The 25,766-nt window shown below is 43.8% G+C and overlaps 1 protein-coding gene across 2 annotated transcripts in view; it reads left to right on the plus strand.

The window, feature by feature from the left end:
- The first annotated feature begins 2,365 nt into the window (after positions 1-2,365).
- LOC110515504 (uncharacterized) overlaps positions 2,366-25,766 on the plus strand; it is a 28,172-nt gene continuing 4,771 nt past the window's right edge. The window contains exons 1-2 of one of the 2 annotated variants that reach the window (XM_036972713.2): positions 2,366-3,191; positions 10,345-12,897. In XM_036972713.2, coding sequence (XP_036828608.2) covers positions 2,591-3,191; positions 10,345-10,961 — 1,218 coding nt within the window. In that variant the 5' untranslated portion in view covers positions 2,366-2,590 and the 3' untranslated portion in view covers positions 10,962-12,897. Of the gene's footprint in view, positions 3,192-10,344; positions 12,898-25,766 lie in introns of those variants that run through there. The other variant, XM_036972712.2, reaches the window with a different exon arrangement.

A 25,766-nucleotide genomic window follows, 5' to 3' on the forward strand; every position in this document is an offset into this window, starting at 1 on the left:
TCTCTAACATTCATAACATTGAGGAAGGACCAATGTCCCCTAACATTCATAACATTGAGGAAGGACCAATGTCTCTAACATTCATAACATTGAGGAAGGACCAATGTCCCCTAACATTCATAACATTGAGGAAGGACCAATGTCTCTAACATTCATAACATTGCGAAAGGACAATAACGTTGGTCAAAAGGGTAAGTAGTATGCTCTTATTGTAGATGCCTAGTAGCTGACTGTTAATACCCTCATCTAAAATGAGCTCGCTGGCATAAGGGATTACATTCCAAGCACAGAGGAGTTATTCTATTGGACAGAGGAGTTATTCTATTGGACAGAGGAGTTATTCTATTGGACAGAGGAGTTATTCTATTGGACAGAGGAGTTATTCTATTGGACAGAGGAGTTATTCTATTGGACAGAGGAGTTATTCTATTGGACAGAGGAGTTATTCTATTGGACAGAGGAGTTATTCTATTGGACAGAGAAACGCTGTTGGTTTCCATACAAGCCTTTCTTTCTAATAGTAATATATAATGTTGTTGACCTTCACCAGATGCCCAGCCTTTCATTCTAATAGTAATATATCATGTTGTTGACCTTCACCAGATGCCCAGCCTTTCATTCTAATAGTAATATATCATGTTGTTGACCTTCACCAGATGCCCAGCCTTTCATTCTAATAGTAATATATCATGTTGTTGACCTTCACCAGATGTCCAGCCTTTCATTCTAATAGTAATATATCATGTTGTTGACCTTCACCAGATGTTGACTTTCACCTTTAACAGGAAAACAACAGTTGGGAGAGGAAAAGGCTCCTATTTAAATGGGGTTCCATTTCAAGTTGTTGACACAAAGACGTATGAATGCCACCAAGAGGAAAAACAGACAAACAAAAGCCAAAGAGAAATATGAAGCTGAAATTAACAAGAAGACTGTAATTGCAAAGACAGATCACTGTAATTTATACCATACATATTTACAACACTAATTTCACTTGAATTATGTTGAATTACTAACTAACAATGGAATGTTCCTCAACAAAATGGAAGAAGATGGGACTTTAAACTGGTGTCTCAACTCTGTGGTCACTAAAGATCCCATGGCACTTATGATTCCGGTCATCCGGTCAATCCGTCTGATTGGTCGAGGAGGCGGGCCTTCTGACTTTGTGGCTGTGGTTACTGGTGGAGGAGAGGGATTTTTGTACCGAATTTCCTGACTGAGTAAAACGGGGTGAAGGGAGCATGACCTTTCAAAGTGTACATTTTCAATATCTTGTTTATAGCGCCACCATCTGGCCAATCGGTGTCATTTTGTATGTGCCAGATCTCTCTGGCCAAGACGCATCATTTACCCAAGTTTAGTTTAATCAGGTTTAGAGGGAGACCTAGACAATGAGTCTAGTTTTGGAGTGACGGTTCGTCTGGCGTTGTTACTCTGATTGGTTGAGGATGAGCCAATCGTTGATTACTTTGTTTTCTGCAACACCCCTCATTTAGACGTCACAACAATCGACTTCAATGACGTCAGTCTCAGACTGAAGTACGTTGCTAACGACAGAACAGTGGAATAATTCAGTTTGAGCCGACAGGCCACTCTGTCGCTAATCTTTCCTAAGAGAAAGTTACATATTTTTGTTTGTTTGGTGCGGCGATAGAGCGCTGCATGAACTAGGGCTTAAATGCTCATACAGATGCTCTTTAAAATCAAATCCAATTGTATTGGCCACATACACATATTTAGCCGATGTTATTGCGGGTGTAGCGATATGATTGTGTTCCTAGCTCCAACAGTGCAGTAGTATCTAACGATTCACAACAATGCACACACGTCTAAAAGTAAAATAATGGAATTAAGAAATATATAAATATTAGGATGAGCGATGTCGGAGTGGCATTGACTAAAATACTGTAGAATACAGTATATGCATATGAGGTGGGTACAAAAGTATGTAAATTTTTTTTTAAGTGACCAGTGATTCCATGTCTGTGTACATACAGCCTCTAAGGTGCAGGGTTGAGTAAACGGGTATTAACCAGCTCAGTGATTGATTAAAAAACAGTATGATGGCCTTGAGATAGAAGCTGTTTTTCAGTCTCTCGGTCCCAGCTTTGTTGATGTCGCGTCATAGTTGGTAATCTGACCTACTACTGTTGTGTAGTATAGTATTTAAATTCCCTCTTTACAAAATCTGCACTAATTCATGAACACACGCGTACGTTTACATAAAATATCACACTTCTATGAAACAAATGTTTCCCCCCCCAAAATAAAATAAATACTACCGCGTTACCCACTCCAGTCAGCAGATGGCAGATGTGCAGATTTCAGGCGATACTTCTAGTGTGACGTCTAATGTAGTGGACGGGACACTTCATCAACAGTAACAACCGTTCGTCGGCCACCTCCGTATCCAACATTATCGAAAACAGTCACTGTGTTTTAAACATACTTCTGTCGTGTCTACTTGTTTGCCCATTTAATGTAACGTTAATAGTTACGTTGTTTGTCAGGTAGCTAGCTTGCTAAATTAGTTTTGCACTAGGCTAATCGCTAATGCTAAGTAGCTAGCTAGTTAACATCCCCGACCATGAGTTCACTAAGCTACTCCACTCCTGCTGAAGAAGAAGAGGTCTGCTGGACGGAGAAAGAAGAAGAGGCTGACACAGTTAAACAAGAAGTAGAGGATGAGTCTGTTACTGTGAAAGAAGAAGCGATTGAAGCTTTCAGAGTGAAAGAAGAGGAGGCTGTTACAGTGAAAGAAGAGGAGGCTGTTACAGTGAAAGAAGAGGAGGCAGTTACAGTGAAAGAAGAGGAGGCTGTTACAGTGAAAGAAGAGGAGGCTGTTACTGTGAAAGAAGAGGAGGCTGTTACTGTGAAAGAAGAGGAGGCTGTTACTGTGAAAGAAGAGGAGGCTGTTATAGTGAAAGAAGAGAAAGAAGCTTTCAGAGTGAAAGAGGAGGATGTTACTGTTAAACAAGAGGATGAAGAAGTTTTTGGAGTGAAGATGGAGGGGCAGATTACTGTCACGTTGAAAGAGGAAGAAGAGGAGGGGCAGATTACTGTCACGTTGAAAGAGGAAGAAGAGGAGGGGCAGATTACTGTCACGTTGAAAGAGGAGGAAGAGGAGGGGCAGATTACTGTCACGTTGAAAGAGGAGGAAGAGGAGACGGGAGATCTGAGTAACACCAGTAAGTAGTGTCTTAAAAACGGGGAAACAAACTCTTCAGTCCTTGAAGATTGTTCAGTCACATGTTTGAAGACGAGGTGTTGAAATTTAAAAGTTACTAATATTTGTATAAAAACGTGTAAGTGGACATATTTCTCATTACCGTAACACTTGTTCAAGTTGCTGTAAAAAAAACTCCAATATTTGTTTTTATTCAGTTTTATTCCCCCATGATGCATCATCTAGTGGAGGAGCACTGAGATGAGCCCAAGTTCGTTAACATTTTTCACTTATGCGTTCAGAATGAGGATCTTATTCTCAAACACCCCCTTTACGACACTTGACCTTGACATTACCAAAATGACAAAAAAGATTAGATTGGGAAAAACTTAAGAGACCCATTACCTTACCAACATGGAGATGTTGGGCTTTAGTGATGTGGTCAACACTTAGAGAACCATTACCTTACCAACATGGAGACATGAATGGGCTTTAGTGATGTGGTCAACACTTAGAGAACCATTACCTTACCAACATGGAGATGTTGGGCTTTAGTGATGTGGTCAACACTTAGAGAACCATTACCTTACCAACATGGAGGTATGAATGGGCTTTAGTGATGTGGTCAGCACTTAGAGAACCATTACCTTACCAACATGGAGACATGAATGGGCTTTAGTGATGTGGTAAACACTTAGAGAACCATTACCTTACCAACATGGAGGCATGAATGGGCTTTAGTGATGTGGTCAACACTTAGAGAACCATTACCTTACCAACATGGAGGCATGAATGGGCTTTAGTGATGTGGTCAGTAGTTTACTGACTCATAACATCTGTCTCCTATTTCTTCCAGATGAAGCTGAGGGCCTCTCTTTACCAAAACACACATTTCTCATTACCACATAATTTTTAGGCTCGTTTCGGTAATGAGAATAAGTTAATAAAATCGTCAGTGGCTGTGCTGGTAACTTTCATTATTTACTAGGACCACCTATAGGTGAAAGCAGTAGGGGTTAAATAGGGGTTGTCAATAAACATGGGTGTATAAACCCCATGTAATTAACATAAAGCCACAATCTGGAGTTTGTGTTATAGCAAAGAGCAACCCCACCACTTAAAGAAAGATATCCCCCTATTTTGACATGAGCACCTGTTATAACACCTATAGTGTTGTTAGATATCCTACCTGTTATAACACCTACCTATAGTGTTATTAGATATCCTACCTGTTATAACACCTACCTATAGTGTTATTAGATATCCTACCTGTTATAACACCTACCTATAGTGTTATTAGATATCCTACCTGTTATAACACCTACCTATAGTGTTATTAGATATCCTACCTGTTATAACACCTACCTATAGTGTTGTTAGATATCCTACCTGTTATAACACCTACCTATAGTGTTGTTAGATATCCTACCTGTTATAACACCTACCTATAGTGTTGTTAGGTATCCTACCTGTTATAACACCTACCTATAGTGTTGTTAGATATCCTACCTGTTATAACCCCTACCTATAGTGTTGTTAGATATCCCACCTGTTATAACCCCTACCTATAGTGGGGCTTGGGGGTTGAAGCTGTTTAGAAGCCTCTTGGACCTAGACTTGGCGTTCCGGTACCGCTTGCCGTGCGGTAGCAGAGAGAACAGTCTATGATTAGGGTGGCTGGAGTCTTTGACATTTTTTAGGGCCTTCCTCTGACACCACCTAGTATAGAGGTCCTGGACGGCAGGAAGCTTGGCCCCCGTGATGTACTGGGCCGTTCGCACTACCCTCTGTTGTTCCTTGCGGGCGGAGGTCAAGCAGTTGCCATACCAGACAGTGATGCAACCAGTCAGGATGCTCTCGCTGGTGCTGCTGTAGGACCTTTTGAGGATCTGAGGACCTATGCCAAATATTTTCAGTCTCCTGAGGGGGAATAGGTTTTACCGTGCCCTCTTCACAGGTGTCTTGGTGTGCTTGAACCATGTTAGTTTGTTGATGATGTGGAAAACCAAGGAACTTGAAGCTCTCAACCTGCTCCACTGCAGGCCCATCGATGAGAATGGGGGTGTGCTCGGTCCTCTTTTTCCTGTAGTCCATAATCATCTCCTTTGTCTTGATCACGTTGAGGGAGAGGTTGTTGTCCTGGCACCACATGGACAGGTCTCTGACCTCCTCCCTGTCGGCTCAAACTGAATTATTCCACTGTTCTATCGTTTGCAACATACTTCAGTCTGAGGGTGTGATTTTAACTGACTCGTCCGGAAGGGCCCATACAGAGCTGAACGTGGAGTAGAGAGAGAAGGGCCCATACAGATCTGAACGTGGAGTAGAGAGAGAAGGGCCCATACAGATCTGAACGTGGCTTTTGCAGTAGAGAGAGAAGGGCCCATACAGATCTGAACGTGGAGTAGAGAGAGAAGGGCCCATACAGATCTGAACGTGGCCTCTGCAGTAGAGAGAGAAGGGCCCATACAGATCTGAACGTGGCTTCTGCAGTAGAGAGAGAAGGGCCCATACAGATCTGAACGTGGATTCTGCAGTAGAGAGAGAAGGGCCCATACAGATCTGAACGTGGCTTCTGCAGTAGAGAGAGAAGGGCCCATACAGATCTGAACGTGGCTTCTGCATTAGAGAGAGAAGGGTCCATACAGATCTGAACGTGGCTTCTGCAGTAGAGAGAGAAGGGCCCATACAGATCTGAACGTGGCTTCTGCAGTAGAGAGAGAAGGGCCCATACAGATCTGAACGTGACTTCTGCAGTAGAGAGAGAAGGGCCCATACAGATCTGAACGTGGCTTCTGCAGTAGAGAGAGAAGGGCCCATACAGATCTGAACGTGGCTTCTGCAGTACAGAGAGAAGGGCCCATACAGATCTGAACGTGGAGTAGAGAGAGAAGGGCCCATACAGATCTGAACGTGGAGTAGAGAGAGAAGGGCCCATACAGATCTGAACGTGGCTTCTGCAGTACAGAGAGAAGGGCCCATACAGATCTGAACGTGGAGTAGAGAGAGAAGGGCCCATACAGATCTGAACGTGGCCTCTGCAGTAGAGGGAGAAGGGCCCATACAGATCTGAACGTGGCTTTTGCAGTAGAGAGAGAAGGGCCCATACAGATCTGAACGTGACTTCTGCAGTAGAGAGAGAAGGGCCCATACAGATCTGAACGTGGCTTCTGCAGTAGAGAGAGAAGGGCCCATACAGATCTGAACGTGGCTTCTGCAGTAGAGAGAGAAGGGCCCATACAGATCTGAACGTGGCTTCTGCAGTACAGAGAGAAGGGCCCATACAGATCTGAACGTGACTTCTGCAGTAGAGAGAGAAGGGCCCATACAGATCTGAACGTGGCTTCTGCAGTAGAGAGAGAAGGGCAAATACAGATCTGAACGTGGAGTAGAGAGAGAAGGGCCCATACAGATCTGAACGTGGAGTAGAGAGAGAAGGGCCCATACAGATCTGAACGTGGCCTCTGCAGTAGAGAGAGAAGGGCCCATACAGATCTGAACGTGGCTTTTGCAGTAGAGAGAGAAGGGCCCATACAGATCTGAACGTGGCTTCTGCAGTAGAGAGAGAAGGGCCCATACAGATCTGAATGTGGCTTCTGCAGTAGAGAGAGAAGGGCCCATACAGATCTGAACGTGGTTTCTGCAGTAGAGAGAGAAGGGTCCATACAGATCTGAACGTGGCTTCTGCAGTACAGAGAGAATGGCCCATACAGATCTGAACGTGACTTCTGCAGTAGAGAGAGAAGGGCCCATACAGATCTGAACGTGGCTTCTACAGTAGAGAGAGAAGGGCCCATACAGATCTGAACGTGACTTCTGCAGTAGAGAGAGAAGGGCCCATACAGATCTGAACGTGACTTCTGCAGTAGAGAGAGAAGGGCCCATACAGATCTGAAAGTGGTTTCTGCAGTAGAGAGAGAAGGGCCCATACAGATCTGAACGTGACTTCTGCAGTAGAGAGAGAAGGGCCCATACAGATCTGAACGTGGCTTCTGCAGTAGAGAGAGAAGGGCCCATACAGATCTGAACGTGACTTCTGCAGTAGAGAGAGAATGGCCCATACAGATCTGAACGTGACTTCTGCAGTAGAGAGAGAAGGGCCCATACAGATCTGAACGTGGCTTCTGCAGTAGAGAGAGAAGGGCCCATACAGATCTGAACGTGGCTTCTGCAGTAGAGAGAGAAGGGCCCATACAGATCTGAACGTGGCTTCTGCAGTACAGAGAGAAGGGCCCATACAGATCTGAACGTGACTTCTGCAGTAGAGAGAGAAGGGCCCATACAGATCTGAACGTGGCTTCTGCAGTAGAGAGAGAAGGGCAAATACAGATCTGAATGTGACTTCTGCAGTAGAGAGAGAAGGGCCCATACAGATCTGAACGTGACTTCTGCAGTAGAGAGAGAAAGGCCCATACAGATCTGAACGTGACTTCTGCAGTAGAGAGAGAAGGGCCCATACAGATCTGAACGTGGCTTCTGCAGTAGAGAGAGAAGGGCAAATACAGATCTGAACGTGGCTTCTGCAGTAGAGAGAGAAGGGCCCATACAGATCTGAACGTGACTTCTGCAGTAGAGAGAGAAAGGCCCATACAGATCTGAACGTGACTTCTGCAGTAGAGAGAGAAGGGCCCATACAGATCTGAACGTGGCTTCTGCAGTAGAGAGAGAAGGGCCCATACAGATCTGAATGTGACTTCTGCAGTAGAGAGAGAAGGGCCCATACAGATCTGAACGTGACTTCTGCAGTAGAGAGAGAAGGGCCCATACAGATCTGAATGTGACTTCTGCAGTAGAGAGAGAAGGGCCCATACAGATCTGAACGTGACTTCTGCAGTAGAGAGAGAAGGGCCCATACAGATCTGAACGTGGCTTCTGCAGTAGAGAGAGAATGGCCCATACAGATCTGAACGTGGCTTCTGCAGTAGAGAGAGAATGGCCCATACAGATCTGAACGTGACTTCTGCAGTAGAGAGAGAAGGGCCCATACAGATCTGAACGTGACTTCTGCAGTAGAGAGAGAAGGGCCCATACAGATCTGAACGTGGCTTCTGCAGTAGAGAGAGAATGGCCCATACAGATCTGAACGTGACTTCTGCAGTAGAGAGAGAAGGGCCCATACAGATCTGAACGTGGCTTCTGCAGTAGAGAGAGAAGGGCCCATACAGATCTGAACGTGGTTTCTGCAGTAGAGAGAGAAGGGCCCATACAGATCTGAACGTGACTTCTGCAGTAGAGAGAGAAGGGCCCATACAGATCTGAACGTGGCTTCTGCAGTAGAGAGAGAATGGCCCATACAGATCTGAACGTGACTTCTGCAGTAGAGAGAGAAGGGCCCATACAGATCTGAACGTGACTTCTGCAGTAGAGAGAGAAGGGCCCATACAGATCTGAACGTGACTTCTGCAGTAGAGAGAGAAGGGCCCATACAGATCTGAACGTGACTTCTGCAGTAGAGAGAGAATGGCCCATACAGATCTGAACGTGACTTCTGCAGTAGAGAGAGAAGGGCCCATACAGATCTGAACGTGACTTCTGCAGTAGAGAGAGAAGGGCCCATACAGATCTGAACGTGACTTCTGCAGTAGAGAGAGAAGGGCCCATACAGATCTGAACGTGGCTTCTGCAGTAGAGAGAGAAGGGCCCATACAGATCTGAATGTGGCTTCTGCAGTAGAGAGAGAAGGGCCCATACAGATCTGAACGTGGCTTCTACAGTAGAGAGAGAAGGGCCCATACAGATCTGAACGTGACTTCTGCAGTAGAGAGAGAAGGGCCCATACAGATCTGAACGTGACTTCTGCAGTAGAGAGAGAAGGGCCCATACAGATCTGAACGTGACTTCTGCAGTAGAGAGAGAAGGGCCCATACAGATCTGAACGTGACTTCTGCAGTAGAGAGAGAAGGGCCCATACAGATCTGAACGTGGCTTCTACAGTAGAGAGAGAAGGGCCCATACAGATCTGAACGTGACTTCTGCAGTAGAGAGAGAAGGGCCCATACAGATCTGAACGTGACTTCTGCAGTAGAGAGAGAAGGGCCCATACAGATCTGAACGTGACTTCTGCAGTAGAGAGAGAAGGGCCCATACAGATCTGAACGTGACTTCTGCAGTAGAGAGAGACATTTTATTTATTTTTTCAATCATTTCTGTTGCTGCTCTTCTGCTTTTCACGAAAGTGGAGCGTTGCACATGACGCTTGTTGTTGTCCAATCACAAGTCATGAAAGCAGCGCTAGGCTACAGATCCTCTCTGTGTGGCAAAAGTTAGGAGACACATGACCTTGCGTTTTCCTCCCGTGGCACGCCCTTCTGCACAACATGTTAACCAATCAGGACAGGAACTCAGTTTGGAAAACAGAAGCCCGATGGGGAGGATCAACGTTCAGTTCAGTTCATCTCTTTCTTCTACTAAAGCACTTCAGTAGTGGCTGGTCAAGTCACTTAGGATTGTAGGCAAACAGCAAAATGGATTCATTAATAGAAGATGGAATTAAAATGACGGAATAAAAGGTCAAGGAGAAGGATAGTCTGCAACGACCAAGAGCCAACAGGTAGACTGCTACCTAATAGTCTGAATTGGAGTTGTTGTTGTTGTTTGCAACTGTAGGATCGGAAAGCGTATGCACTCCCGGCCTGAATTAGAGTAGCTAGCTAACCGTAGCTATGTAGCTTAACTAGTTTCTCCCGGGTTTTTAGTCCAAGACAGGTACTACGTAATCTTATTTGATAAATAACCTAGTAATGGTAGCTATTAGTCTACTGTAGCCCGGGCTTTCATAGTACGGCCCCTCTCCCGCTCTTCTCCTACTCTGTCAGCTTCAGATAATAAAGTAGTTTAAAAAAAATGGTAGAACCCCAGGTCCCTTTAGGATCCGGGTGGTAGAACCCCAGGTCCCTTTAGGATCCGGGTGGTAGAACCCCAGGTCCCTTTCGGATCCGGGTGGTAGAACCCCAGGTCCCTTTCGGATCCGGGTGGTAGAACCCCAGGTCCCTTTTCAGAACGGGTCCAACTTTTTGGACCCGTGAAGACCTCTACCCCCAACCAGGATATCTGGAAAACTTGGGATTTTTTGTGAAAAGCTACCTGGGTTTTTGCAACCCTAATAGAAATAAAGTTGTATCATGTTTCAGGTTTCATTCAGGTCTTTGTTTAACAAAATAATATGTATTTGGCAGGAAAGAGACCAGATTCTCACTCCAGTAGGAAGAGATTCTCCGATAGCGGGAAGAGTCCTTCAGGGAAACCAGAACCAGAGACTCCCAAACCGGCAAGACGACACCACTGTTCCCATTGTGGAAAGAGTTTTATGAAGTTACGGAACCTTCAAGAGCACGAGAGGACACACACGGGAGAAAAGCCTTTCCAATGTTCCCAATGTGGAAAGAGTTTTACCGTGTTAGTTAACATGAAAAGGCATGAGAGAATACACACAGGAGAAAAGCCATTCCAATGTTCCCAATGTGGAAAGAGTTTTACCTTGTTAGTTAACATGAAAAGGCATGAGAGAATACACACAGGAGAAAAGCCTTACCAATGTTCTCAGTGTGGCAAGAGTTTCACCCAGTTAGGAAGCCTGAAAATACATAACAGAATACACTCTGGAAAGAAGTCTTACCACTGCTCCCAATGTGGGAAGAGTTTTAACCAGTTAAAGCACCTGAAATCACATGAAAGAACACATTCAGGAGAGAAGCCTTTCCACTGCTCTCAATGTGGAAAGACATTTTCTCAGTCAGAGGACCTGAAATCACATGAGAGAATAGAGAGGCTGTGTTCTGACTTGTGTTTCTGACTGGGAATTTGTGTTTTTGTTTATACAACTTGAAGTCATACTGTTTTTCATGAAACCTTACTCACAAATATCGATCAAATTGTTGATATGAAACCTTACTCACATAAATATCGATCAAATTGTTGATATGAAACCTTACTCAAAAATATACATCTAATTGTTGATATGAAACCTTACTCAAAAATATAAATCTAATTGTTGACATGAAACCTTACTCTAAAATATAAATCTAATTGTTGATATGAAACCTTACTCTAAAATATAAATCTAATTGTTGATATGAAACCTTACTCACATAAATCAATTTTTTTTACATGAAACCTTACTCTAAAATATAAATCTAATTGTTGATATGAAACCTTACTAACATACACCTTAGCCAAATATATTTAAACTCAGTTTTTCACAATTCCTGACATTAAATCCTTGTAAAAATGCCCTGTCTTAGGTCAGTTAGGATCAGTTAAGTCAGGTCAGTTAAGAATGTGAAATGTCAGAATAATAGTAGAGAGAGTTATTTACGCTTTTATTTCTTTCTTCACATTCCCAGTGGGTCAGAAGTTCACATACACTCAATTAGTATTTGGTAGCATTGCCTTAAAATTGTTTAATTTGGGTCAAACATTTTGGGTAGCCTTCCACAAGCTTCCCACAATAAGTTGGGTGAATTTTGGCCCATTCCTCCTGACAGAGATGGTGTAACTGGGTCAGGTTTTGTAGGCCTCCTTGCTCGCACACTCTTTTTCAGTTCTGCCCACACATTTTCTATAGGATTGAGGTCAGGGCTTTGTGATGGCCACTCCAATACCTTGACTTTGTTGTCCAGTTAAGTAATTTTGCCACAACTTTGGAAGTGTGCTTGGGACCATTGTCCATTTGGAAGACCCGTTTGCAACCAAGCTTTAACTTCCTGACTGATGTCATGAGATGCTGTTTCAATATATTCACGTAATTTACCTTCCTTTGATGCCATTTATTTAGTGAAGTGCAACAGTCCCTCCTGCAGCAAAGTACCCACACAACATGATGCTGTCACCCCGTGCTTCACAGTTGGGATGGTGTTCTTCGGCTTGCAAGCCTCCCCCTTTTTCCTCCCAAAATAATGATGGTCATTATGGCCAAACAGTTCTATTTTTGTTTCATCAGACCAGAGGACATTTCTCCAAAAAGTACGATCTTTGTCCCCATGTGCAGTTGCAAACCGTAGTCTGGCTTTTTTATGGCGGTTTTGGAGCAGTGGCTTCTTCCTTGCTGAGCGGCCTTTCAGGTTATGTCAATATAGAACTCGTTTTACTGTGGATATAGATACTTTTGTACCTGTTTCCTCCAGCATCTTCACAAGGTCCTTTGCTGCTGTTCTGGGATTGATTTGCACTTTTCGCACCAATGTACGTTCATCTCTAGGAGACAGAACATGTCTCCTTCCTGAGCGGTATGACGGCTGCATGGTCCCATGGTGTTTATACTTGCGTAATATTGTTTGTACAGATGAACGTGGTACCTTCAGGCATTTGGAAATTGCTCCCACGGATGAACCAGACTTGTGGAGGTCTACAATTTTTTTTCTGAGGTCTTGGCTGATTTCTTTTGATTTTCTCATGATGTCAAGCAAAGAGGCACTGAGTTTGAAGGTAGGCCTTGAAATACATCCACAAAAATGATGTCAATTAGTCTATCAGAAGCTTCTAAAGCCATGACATAATTTTACATAATGACATGACATGACATAATAAGGCAAAGTCAACATAGTGTATGTCAACTTCTGACCCACTGAATTGTGATAGTGATATATAAGTGAAATAATCTGTCTGTAAACAAATGTTGGAAAAATTACTTGTGTCATGCACAAAGTAGATGTCCTAACTGACTTGCCAAAACTATAGTTTGTTAATAATAAATGTGTGGAGTGGTTGAAAAACTTACGACCTCAACTGTATCTAGGATTCCATGCTGGTCCATACTCACAGTCAATAACACATCTCTAGGGTTCCATGCTGGTCCATAGTCACAGCCAATAACACATCTCTAGGGTTCCATGCTGGTCCATAGTCACAGTCAATAACACATCTCTAGGGTTCCATAGTCACAGCCAATAACACATCTCTAGGGTTCCATGCTGGTCCATAGTCACAGTCAATAACACATCCCTAGGGTTCCATGCTGGTCCATACTCACAGTCAATAACACATCTCTAGGGTTCCATAGTCACAGTCAATAACACATCTCTAGGGTTCCATACTCACAGCCAATAACACATCTCTAGGGTTCCATGCTGGTCCATAGTCACAGTCAATAACACATCTCTAGGGTTCCATGCTGGTCCATAGTCACAGTCAATAACACATCTCTAGGGTTCCATGCTGGTCCATCCTCACAGTCAATAACACATCTCTAGGGTTCCATGCTGGTCCATACTCACAGTCAATAACACATCTCTAGGGTTCCATAGTCACAGTCAATAACACATCTCTAGGGTTCCATGCTGGTCCATAGTCACAGTCAATAACACATCTCTAGGGTTCCATGCTGGTCCATAGTCACAGTCAATAACACATCTCTAGGGTTCCATGCTGGTCCATCCTCACAGTCAATAACACATCTCTAGGGTTCCATGCTGGTCCATACTCACAGTCAATAACACATCTCTAGGGTTCCATAGTCACAGTCAATAACACATCTCTAGGGTTCCATGCTGGTTTGGTTGAAAGAGGACTGATGACTGCAGATGTGGGCATTTCAATGGCTAGCCCCACCCCTTTCAGGTGTGGCTAGCCAGAAAGGAGCAGGGATGGGAGGAGTTTGTACAATCTAGTCTAAAATCATATTTTAAAATGTGTATTTTATTGTGATCTATGGATTATAATTGATTGAAGTGTGAACCCTTAGACATTAATTATATGATCTGGGTCCAATTCAAATGATCGATTATTAGATTTTATATCGTTGTTTTATTCTAACTTTGAAACCTCTTGAATTTTGTTGTTTTGTTTCATTGAGTTCATTTGTGTAACTAGTCAACGAGCTAAAGGCAAAGATACTGTTGGTGAGGTAAGGTAAAAGTAGCCGAAAGTCGACCTGTCGGAGGAGGCACCGACAGCACTTAGATGTACAAGGAGGGAGAATGACAATGACATGACATGTTAATCTCTCCTGGCTCAAAGTTGAGGCGAGATTGACTGCATCACTATTGGTCTTTTGTGTGAGGTGTTGATGTGTTGAATGTAACGACTGTCCGTTTCAACCAGTCAGCACACAGTTTGAACATTCATGGGTTCTACACAAGACATGCAACCAGTGGTCTCTTCACAGTCCCAGGTCCAGAACAGAGGCTAGGAAAAGCACAGTATTAAATAGAACTCTCTGTCACCCAGGTAACTCAAGATAGACAGTATTAAATAGAACTCTCTGTCACCCAGGTAACTCAAGATAGACAGTATTAAATAGAACTCTCTGTCACCCAGGTAACTCAAGATAGACAGTATTACATAGAACTCTCTGTCACCCAGGTAACTCAAGATAGACAGTATTAAATAGAACTCTCTGTCACCCAGGTAACTCAAGATAGACAGTATTAAATAGAACTCTCTGTCACCCAGGTAACTCAAGATAGACAGTATTAAATAGAACTCTCTGTCACCCAGGTAACTCAAGATAGACAGTATTAAATAGAACTCTCTGTCACCCAGGTAACTCAAGATAGACAGTATTAAATAGAACTCTCTGTCACCCAGGTAACTCAAGATAGACAGTATTAAATAGAACTCTCTGTCACCCAGGTAACTCAAGATAGACAGTATTAAATATAACTCTCTGTCACCCAGGTAACTCAAGATAGACAGTATTAAATAGAACTCTCTGTCACCCAGGTAACTCAAGATAGACAGTATTAAATAGAACTCTCTGTCACCCAGGTAACTCAAGATAGACAGTATTAAATAGAACTCTCTGTCACCCAGGTAACTCAAGATAGACAGTATTACATAGAACTCTCTGTCACCCAGGTAACTCAAGATAGACAGTATTAAATAGAACTCTCTGTCACCCAGGTAACTCAAGATAGACAGTATTAAATAGAACTCTCTGTCACCCAGGTAACTCAAGATAGACAGTATTAAATAGAACTCTCTGTCACCCAGGTAACTCAAGATAGACAGTATTAAATAGAACTCTCTGTCACCCAGGTAACTCAAGATAGACAGTATTAAATAGAACTCTCTGTCACCCAGGTAACTCAAGATAGACAGTATTAAATAGAACTCTCTGTCACCCAGGTAACTCAAGATAGACAGTATTAAATAGAACTCTCTGTCACCCAGGTAACTCAAGATAGACAGTATTAAATAGAACTCTCTGTCACCCAGGTAACTCAAGATAGACAGTATTAAATAGAACTCTCTGTCACCCAGGTAACTCAAGATAGACAGTATTAAATAGAACTCTCTGTCACCCAGGTAACTCAAGATAGACAGTATTAAATAGAACTCTCTGTCACCCAGGTAACTCAAGATAGACAGTATTAAATAGAACTCTCTGTCACCCAGGTAACTCAAGATAGACAGTATTAAATATAACTCTCTGTCACCCAGGTAACTCAAGATAGACAGTATTACATAGAACTCTCTGTCACCCAGGTAACTCAAGATAGACAGTATTAAATAGAACTCTGTCACCCAGGTAACTCAAGATAGACAGTATTAAATAGAACTCTCTGTCACCCAGGTAACTCAAGATAGACAGTATTAAATAGAACTCTCTGTCACCCAGGTAACTCAAGATAACAATTAAAAGAGATTAAAACCAGACTAAAGAACACCTTACGGCAGGACGGGGAGTGTGAAGAGAGACATTGTTTTATAATAGATGTTGTATTATGTGATTATGTGGTGGTTGTGATACCACTGTGGTATATGTTTGTCTGGGCCTGGGTATGTGATACCACTGTGGTATATGTTTGTCTGGGCCTGGGTATGTGATACCACTGTGGTATATGTTTGTCTGGGCCTGGGTATGTGATACCACTGTGATATATGTTTGTCTGGGTATGTGATACCACTGTGGTATATGTTTGTCTGGGCCTGGGTATGTGATACCACTGTGGTATATGTTTGTCTGGGCCTGGGTATGTGATACCACTGTGGTATATGTTTGTCTGGGCCTGGGTATGTGATACCACTGTGGTATATGTTTGTCTGGGCCTGGGTATGTGATACCACTGTGGTATATGTTTGTCTGGGCCTGGGTATGTGATACCACTGTGGTATATGTCTGTCTGGGCCTGGGTATGTGATACCACTGTGATATATGTTTGTCTGGGTATGTGATACCACTGTGGTATATGTTTGTCTGGGCCTGGGTATGTGATACCACTGTGGTATATGTTTGTCTGGGCCTGGGTATGTGATACCACTGTGGTATATGTTTGTCTGGGCCTGGGTATGTGATACCACTGTGGTATATGTTTGTCTGGGCCTGGGTATGTGATACCACTGTGGTATATGTTTGTCTGGGCCTGGGTATGTGATACCACTGTGGTATATGTTTGTCTGGGCCTGGGTATGTGATACCACTGTGATATATGTTTGTCTGGGTATGTGATACCACTGTGGTATATGTTTGTCTGGGCCTGGGTATGTGATACCACTGTGGTATATGTTTGTCTGGGCCTGGGTATGTGATACCACTGTGGTATATGTTTGTCTGGGCCTGGGTATGTGATACCACTGTGGTATATGTCTGTCTGGGCCTGGGTATGCTATATATGTTTGTCTGGGCCTGGGTATGCTATATATGTTTGTCTGGGCCTGGGTATGTGATACCACTGTGGTATATGTTTGTCTGGGCCTGGGTATGTGATACCACTGTGGTATATGTCTGTCTGGGCCTGGGTATGTGATACCACTGTGGTATATGTTTGTCTGGGCCTGGGTATGTGATACCACTGTGGTATATGTTTGTCTGGGCCTGGGTATGTGGTACCACTGTGGTATATGTTTGTCTGGGCCTGGGTATGTGATACCACTGTGGTATATGTCTGTCTGGGCCTGGGTATGTGATACCACTGTGGTATATGTTTGTCTGGGCCTGGGTATGTGGTACCACTGTGGTATATGTTTGTCTGGGCCTGGGTATGTGATACCACTGTGGTATATGTCTGTCTGGGCCTGGGTATGTGATATATGTTTGTCTGGGCCTGGTTATGCTATATATGTTTGTCTGGGCCTGGGTCTGCTATATATGTTTGTCTGGGTCTGGGCCTGGGTATGTGATACCACTGTGATATATGTTTGTCTGGGTATGTGATACCACTGTGATATATGTCTGTCTGGGCCTGGGTATGTGATACCACTGTGATATATGTCTGTCTGGGCCTGGGTATGTGATACCACTGTGATATATGTTTGTCTGGGCCTGGGTATGTGATACCACTGTGGTATATGTCTGTCTGGGCCTGGGTATGTTATACCACTGTGGTATATGTCTGTCTGGGCCTGGGTATGTGATACCACTGTGGTATATGTCTGTCTGGGCCTGGGTATGTGATACCACTGTGATATATGTCTGTCTGGGCCTGGGTATGTGATACCACTGTGATATATGTTTGTCTGGGCCTAGATATGTGATACCACTGTGATATATGTCTGTCTGGGCCTAGATATGTGATACCACTGTGGTATATGTCTGTCTGGGCCTGGGTATGTGATACCACTGTGGTATATGTTTGTCTGGGTATGTGATACCACTGTGATATATGTCTGTCTGGGCCTAGGTATGTGATACCACTGTGATATATGTCTGTCTGGGCCTGGGTATGTGATACCACTGTGGTATATGTTTGTCTGGGCCTGGGTATGTGATACCACTGTGGTATATGTCTGTCTGGGCCTGGGTATGTGATACCACTGTGATATATGTTTGTCTGGGTATGTGATACCACTGTGATATATGTCTGTCTGGGCCTGGGTATGTGATACCACTGTGATATATGTTTGTCTGGGTATGTGATACCACTGTGATATATGTCTGTCTGGGCCTGGGTATGTGATACCACTGTGATATATGTTTGTCTGGGTATGTGATACCACTGTGGTATATGTCTGTCTGGGCCTGGGTATGTGATACCACTGTGGTATATGTCTGTCTGGGCCTGGGTATGTGATACCACTGTGGTATATGTTTGTCTGGGCCTGGGTATGTGATACCACTGTGGTATATGTCTGTCTGGGCCTGGGTATGTGATACCACTGTGGTATATGTCTGTCTGGGCCTGGGTATGTGATACCACTGTGGTATATGTCTGTCTGGGCCTGGGTATGTGATACCACTGTGGTATATGTCTGTCTGGGCCTGGGTATGTGATACCACTGTGGTATATGTCTGTCTGGGCCTGGGTATGTGATACCACTGTGGTATATGTCTGTCTGGGCCTGGGTATCTTGAGACGAATGCACTCAGCTGTGTGGGTCTCTGGATGTTAATGTAGTACTGGGTTTTGTTTGTTGTGTTTTGATTCCTTCTTTGGAGCCCAGGAAGAGCAGCCGTTGCCTCGGCACCAGCTAGTTCAGGGGAACCTTAATAAATAAATAAAACGGAGTCCAGAAAGATTCTGACTGTATCGTCATTGATTGCATGTCAGCATCACTGCAGTCTAAGTTAATGGGTGAACAGTATGACCCGGTGGCCAGAACAGGATTAGACTGTACATCAGTTCACATTAGTTACTGGGTGAACAGTATGACCCGGTGGCCAGAACAGGATTAGACTGCATGTACATCAGTTCACATTAGTGATTATGTAAATGCCGGATCTCTACGGCAAGACGCGTCATTCACCCAAGTGTCGTCAAAATGGTGCCCGTTCTGTCTGAGATCTCGTATGCGACTAAAGATACAAACCTACCGTCATAATAAAGTAGGAACAGACCCGAGACCCGTCCACAGAATGCCAAGAGTAAAGCAAAGCTGTCATCAAGGCAAAGGATGGCTTTCTGAAGAATCTCAAATATAAAAGATATTCTGGATTTGTTTAACACTTCTTTGTTTTTGGTTACTACATGATTCCATGTGTGTTATTTCATAGTTTTGATGTCTTCACTGTTATTCCACAATGTAGAAAATAGTGAAAATAAAGAAAAGCCCTTGAATGAGTAGGTGTGTCCAAACTTTTGACTGGTACTGTATATTAACATGCATTACCATTTCTCCTGGCAATGGAAGAACTGCTTCGGCAGCTTCATAAAACAGAGGCGTACTTCACTTTGCACCAAGACAACAGCAGAAGTTGCTGAACTATCGGCAAAAATACAACGAGGCGTTCTCTGTTTCAGACGGCTACCCAATGTCCTTGCTCCGGTCCAAACGCTACGCCCACAGACTTTAGTTTCTTCTCCACGATGACTCTGGATCTGAGGACCTCCACGATGACTCTGGATCTGAGGACCTCCACGATGACTCTGGATCTGAGGACCTCCACAATGACTCTGGATCTGAGTACCTCCACGTTGACTCTGGATCTGAGTACCTCCACGATGACTCTGGATCTGAGGACCTCCACGATGACTCTGGATCTGAGTACCTCCACGATGACTCTGGATCTGAGGACCTCCACGATGACTCTGGATCTGAGGACCTCCACGATGACTCTGGATCTGAGGACCTCCACGATGACTCTGGATCTGAGGACCTCCACGATGACTCTGGATCTGAGGACTTCCACGATGACTCTGGATCTGAGTACCTCCACGATGACTCTGGATCTGAGGACCTCCACGATGACTCTGGATCTGAGAACCTCCACGATGACTCTGGATCTGAGGACCTCCATGATGACTCTGGATCTGAGTACCTCCACGATGACTCTGGATCTGAGGACCTCCGCGATGACTCTGGATCTGAGGACCTCCACGATGACTCTGGATCTGAGGACCTCCATGATGACTCTGGATCTGAGTACCTCCACGAGGACTCTGGATCTGAGTACCTCCATGTTGACTCTGGATCTGAGTACCTCCACGATGATTCTGGATCTGAGTACCTCCACGAGGACTCTGGATCTGAGGACCTCCACGATGACTCTGGATCTGAGGACCTCCACGATGACTCTGGATCTGAGGACCTCCACGATGACTCTGGATCTGAGGACCTCCACGATGACTCTGGATCTGAGTACCTCCGCGATGACTCTGGATCTGAGTACCTCCACGATGACTCTGGATCTGAGGACCTCCACGATGACTCTGGATCTGAGTACCTCCACGATGACTCTGGATCTGAGTACCTCCACGTTGACTCTGGATCTGAGTACCTCCACAATGACTCTGGATCTTAGTACCTCCACGAGGACTGGATCTGAGGACCTCCACGAGGACTCTGGATCTGAGTACCTCCACGATGACTCTGGATCTGAGTACCTCCACGATGACTCTGGATCTGAGTACCTCCACGATGACTCTGGATCTGAATACATGCGTGGTATTACAATACTTACATAAGAGGGGGTCATCATTAAGATCAGTGATTTTATTATTATGAAATTGGTGTTAACAAATGACACAGTCTGATGATGTATTGGGGTACTGAATTTCTAGTACAGTTTTTTTGAAGGCAATCTATGCAACGCTCATTTCTGAAACCAGCTTATCATTACCGTTACGAAACCCTCTTGTCATTACCGTTACGAAACCCTCTTGTCATTACCGTTACGAAACCCTCTTGTCATTACCGTTACGAAACCCTCTTGTCATTACCGTAATGAAACCCTCTTGTCATTACCGTAATGAAACCCTCTTGTCATTACCATAATGAAACCCTCTTGTCATTACCGTAATGAAACCCTCTTGTCATTACCATAATGAAACCCTCTTGTCATTACCGTAATGAAACCCTCTTGTCATTACCGTTACGAAACCCTCTTGTCTATTACCCTTTCAAAACCCTCTTGTCATTACCGTTACGAAACCCTCTTGTCATTACCGTAATGAAACCCTCTTGTCATTACCGTTTCGAAACCCTCTTGTCATTACCGTAATGAAACCCTCTTGTCATTACCGTAATGAAACCCTCTTGTCATTACCGTTACGAAACCCTCTTGTCTATTACCCTTTCAAAACCCTCTTGTCATTACCGTTACGAAACCCTCTTGTCATTACCATAATGAAACCCTCTTGTCATTACCGTTACGAAACCCTCTTGTCATTACCGTTACGAAACCCTCTTGTCATTACCGTTACGAAACCCTCTTGTCATTACCGTTACGAAACCCTCTTGTCATTACCGTTACGAAACCCTCTTGTCATTACCATTACGAAACCCTCTTGTCATTACCGTAATGAAACCCTCTTGTCTATTACCCTTTCAAAACCCTCTTGTCATTACCGTAATGAAACCCTCTTGTCATTACCGTTACGAAACCCTCTTGTCATTACCGTAATGAAACCCTCTTGTCATTACCGTAATGAAACCCTCTTGTCATTACCATTACGAAACCCTCTTGTCATTACCGTTTCAAAACCCTCTTGTCATTACCGTAATGAGACCCTCTTGTCATTACCGTTACGAAACCCTCTTGTCATTACCGTTACGAAACCCTCTTGTCATTACCGTAATGAAACCCTCTTGTCTATTACCCTTTCAAAACCCTCTTGTCATTACCGTAATGAGACCCTCTTGTCATTACCGTTACGAAACCCTCTTGTCATTACCGTTACGAAACCCTCTTGTCATTACCGTAATGAAACCCTCTTGTCATTACCGTTACGAAACCCTCTTGTCATTACCGTTTCGAAACCCTCTTGTCATTACCGTTACGAAACCCTCTTGTCATTACCGTAATGAAACCCTCTTGTCATTACCGTTTCAAAACCCTCTTGTCATTACCGTTACGAAACCCTCTTGTCATTACCGTAATGAAACCCTCTTGTCATTACCGTTTCGAAACCCTCTTGTCATTACCGTAATGAAACCCTCTTGTCATTACCGTTTCAAAACCCTCTTGTCATTACCGTAATGAAACCCTCTTGTCATTACCGTAATGAAACCCTCTTGTCATTACCGTAATGAAACCCTCTTGTCATTACCGTTTCAAAACCCTCTTGTCATTACCGTTTCAAAACCCTCTTGTCATTACCGTTTCAAAACCAATCCCAAGTTTGTTCCAGGCTGGTTTTATAGTTGGGTGGGATGGTCAAAATTGACGCTTACAAAAAATATATTATGAAGGTGACATGGCCGGCGCCCCATGGGCCTGTTAGGAGTAGTATTATTATTTAGAGATCTAGCTAATGTGATTTATATATTATGAAGGTGACATGGCCGGCGGCCCATGGGCCTGTTAGGAGTAGTATTATTATTTACAGATCTAGCTAATGTGATTTATATATTATGAAGGTGACATGGCCGGCGCCCCATGGGCCTGTTAGGAGTAGTATTATTATTTAGAGGTAGCGATCTAGCTAATGTGATTTATATATCATGAAGGTGACATGGCCGGCGCCCCATGGGCCTGTTAGGAGTAGTATTATTATTTAGAGGTAGCGATCTAGCTAATGTGATTTATATATCGTGAAGGTGACATGGCCGGCGCCCCATGGGTCTGTTAGGAGTAGTATTATTATTTAGAGGTAGCGATCTAGCTAATGTGATTTGAGTTTCCACTTCCTCAGGTGTTGAAACCCAAATTAATAAGGATATTGGGTGCACATAAAGATGTATGTACCGTGAATAACAGTTAAATTAACACAATTTAAAAGCTAAATATTGACTAATTATTTACCATTTACAACGATCGCAAACAACAAGGTCAAAGGTTGAATGTCTCTTGCTCAGTTGCAGCTAATCGATGGCGATATTAAAGGCAATTGCTGACCAGAATATGGTAAAAGGTAAGCTGGGTGAAAGGGGACCATATAAACGTTGACCAATTATTAATTTTCCGGGCAACATTCCGCAAATCCCATGTGAATGGGGTTGATGGTTGGTGGGGAGACGTTGAAATTTAAAGTTCAAAACGTTAACTAATAAATGAATGTAAAAGAAATTCCTCGATTTATTTCAGAAAAAAAAACAAAACAAAGGATGTTCAATGTGGATCCATGACCTTCCGTATAGACCTGGTTGGATCCATAACCTTCCGTATAGACCTGGTTGGATCCATAACCTTCCGTATAGACCTGGTTGGATCCATAACCTTCCGTATAGACCTGGTTGGATCCATAACCTTCCGTATAGACCTGGTTGGATCCATAACCTTCCGTATAGACCTGGTTGGATCCATAACCTTCCGTATAGACCTGGTTGGATCCATAACCTTCCGTATAGACCTGGTTGGATCCATAACCTTCCGTATAGACCTGGTTGGATCCATGACCTTCCGTATAGACCTGGTTGGATCCATGACCTTCCGTATAGACCTGGTTGGATCCATGACCTTCCGTATAGACCTGGTTGAATCCATGACCTTCCGTATAGACCTGGTTGGATCCATAACCTGTGAACAAACCAAATGTCTCGGTTCCATATAGACCTGGTTGGATCCATAACCTTCCGTATAGACCTGGTTGGATCCATAACCTTCCGTATAGACCTGGTTGGATCCATAACCTTCCGTATAGACCTGGTTGGATCCATAACCTTCCGTATAGACCTGGTTGGATCCATAACCTGTGATCAAACCAAATGTCTCGGTTCCGTATAGACCTGGTTGGATCCATAACCTGTGAACAAACCAAATGTCTCTGTTCCATATAGACCTGGTTGGATCCATAACCTGTGAACAAACCAAATGTCTCTGTTCCATATAGACCTGGTTGGATCCATAACCTGTGAACAAACCAAATGTCTCGGTTCCGTATAGACCTGGTTGGATCCATAACCTGTGAACAAACCAAATGTCTCGGTTCCATATAGACCTGGTTGGATTCATAACCTTCCGTATAGACCTGGTTGGATCCATAACCTTCCGTATAGACCTGGTTGGATCCATAACCTTCCGTATAGACCTGGTTGGATCCATAACCTTCCGTATAGACCTGGTTGGATCCATAACCTGTGATCAAACCAAATGTCTCGGTTCCGTATAGACCTGGTTGGATCCATAACCTGTGAACAAACCAAATGTCTCTGTTCCATATAGACCTGGTTGGATCCATAACCTGTGAACAAACCAAATGTCTCTGTTCCGTATAGACCTGGTTGGATCCATAACCTGTGAACAAACCAAATGTCTCGGTTCCATATAGACCTGGTTGGATCCATAACCTGTGAACAAACCAAATGTCTCTGTTCCATATAGACCTGGTTGGATCCATAACCTGTGAACAAACCAAATGTCTCGGTTCCGTATAGACCTGGTTGGATCCATAACCTGTGAACAAACCAAATGTCTCGGTTCCGTATAGACCTGGTTGGATCCATAACCTGTGAACAAACCAAATGTCTCGGTTCCGTATAGACCTGGTTGGATCCATAACCTGTGAACAAACCAAATGTCTCGGTTCCGTATAGACCTGGTTGGATCCATAACCTGTGAACAAACCAAATGTCTCGGTTCCGTATAGACCTGGTTGGATCCATAACCTGTGAACAAACCAAATGTCTCGGTTCCGTATAGACCTGGTTGGATCCATAACCTGTGAACAAACCAAATGTCTCGGTTCCGTATAGACCTGGTTGGATCCATAACCTGTGAACAAACCAAATGTCTCTGTTCCGTATAGACCTGGTTGGATCCATAACCTGTGAACAAACCAAATGTCTCGGTTCCGTATAGACCTGGTTGGATCCATAACCTGTGAACAAACCAAATGTCTCGGTTCCATATAGACCTGGTTGGATTCATAACCTTCCGTATAGACCTGGTTGGATCCATAACCTTCCGTATAGACCTGGTTGGATCCATAACCTTCCGTATAGACCTGGTTGGATCCATAACCTTCCGTATAGACCTGGTTGGATCCATAACCTGTGATCAAACCAAATGTCTCGGTTCCGTATAGACCTGGTTGGATCCATAACCTGTGAACAAACCAAATGTCTCTGTTCCATATAGACCTGGTTGGATCCATAACCTGTGAACAAACCAAATGTCTCTGTTCCGTATAGACCTGGTTGGATCCATAACCTGTGAACAAACCAAATGTCTCGGTTCCATATAGACCTGGTTGGATCCATAACCTGTGAACAAACCAAATGTCTCTGTTCCATATAGACCTGGTTGGATCCATAACCTGTGAACAAACCAAATGCCTCGGTTCCGTATAGACCTGGTTGGATCCATAACCTGTGAACAAACCAAATGTCTCGGTTCCGTATAGACCTGGTTGGATCCATAACCTGTGAACAAACCAAATGTCTCGGTTCCGTATAGACCTGGTTGGATCCATAACCTGTGAACAAACCAAATGTCTCGGTTCCGTATAGACCTGGTTGGATCCATAACCTGTGAACAAACCAAATGTCTCGGTTCCGTATAGACCTGGTTGGATCCATAACCTGTGAACAAACCAAATGTCTCGGTTCCGTATAGACCTGGTTGGATCCATAACCTGTGAACAAACCAAATGTCTCGGTTCCGTATAGACCTGGTTGGATCCATAACCTGTGAACAAACCAAATGTCTCTGTTCCGTATAGACCTGGTTGGATCCATAACCTGTGAACAAACCAAATGTCTCGGTTCCGTATAGACCTGGTTGGATCCATAACCTGTGAACAAACCAAATGTCTCGGTTCCGTATAGACCTGGTTGGATCCATAACCTGTGAACAAACCAAATGTCTCGGTTCCGTATAGACCTGGTTGGATCCATAACCTGT

Source organism: Oncorhynchus mykiss, chromosome 13 (assembly GCF_057628025.1).
Source record: "Oncorhynchus mykiss isolate SJ-2025 chromosome 13, ASM5762802v1, whole genome shotgun sequence".
Classification (NCBI taxonomy): Eukaryota; Metazoa; Chordata; class Actinopteri; order Salmoniformes; family Salmonidae; genus Oncorhynchus; species Oncorhynchus mykiss.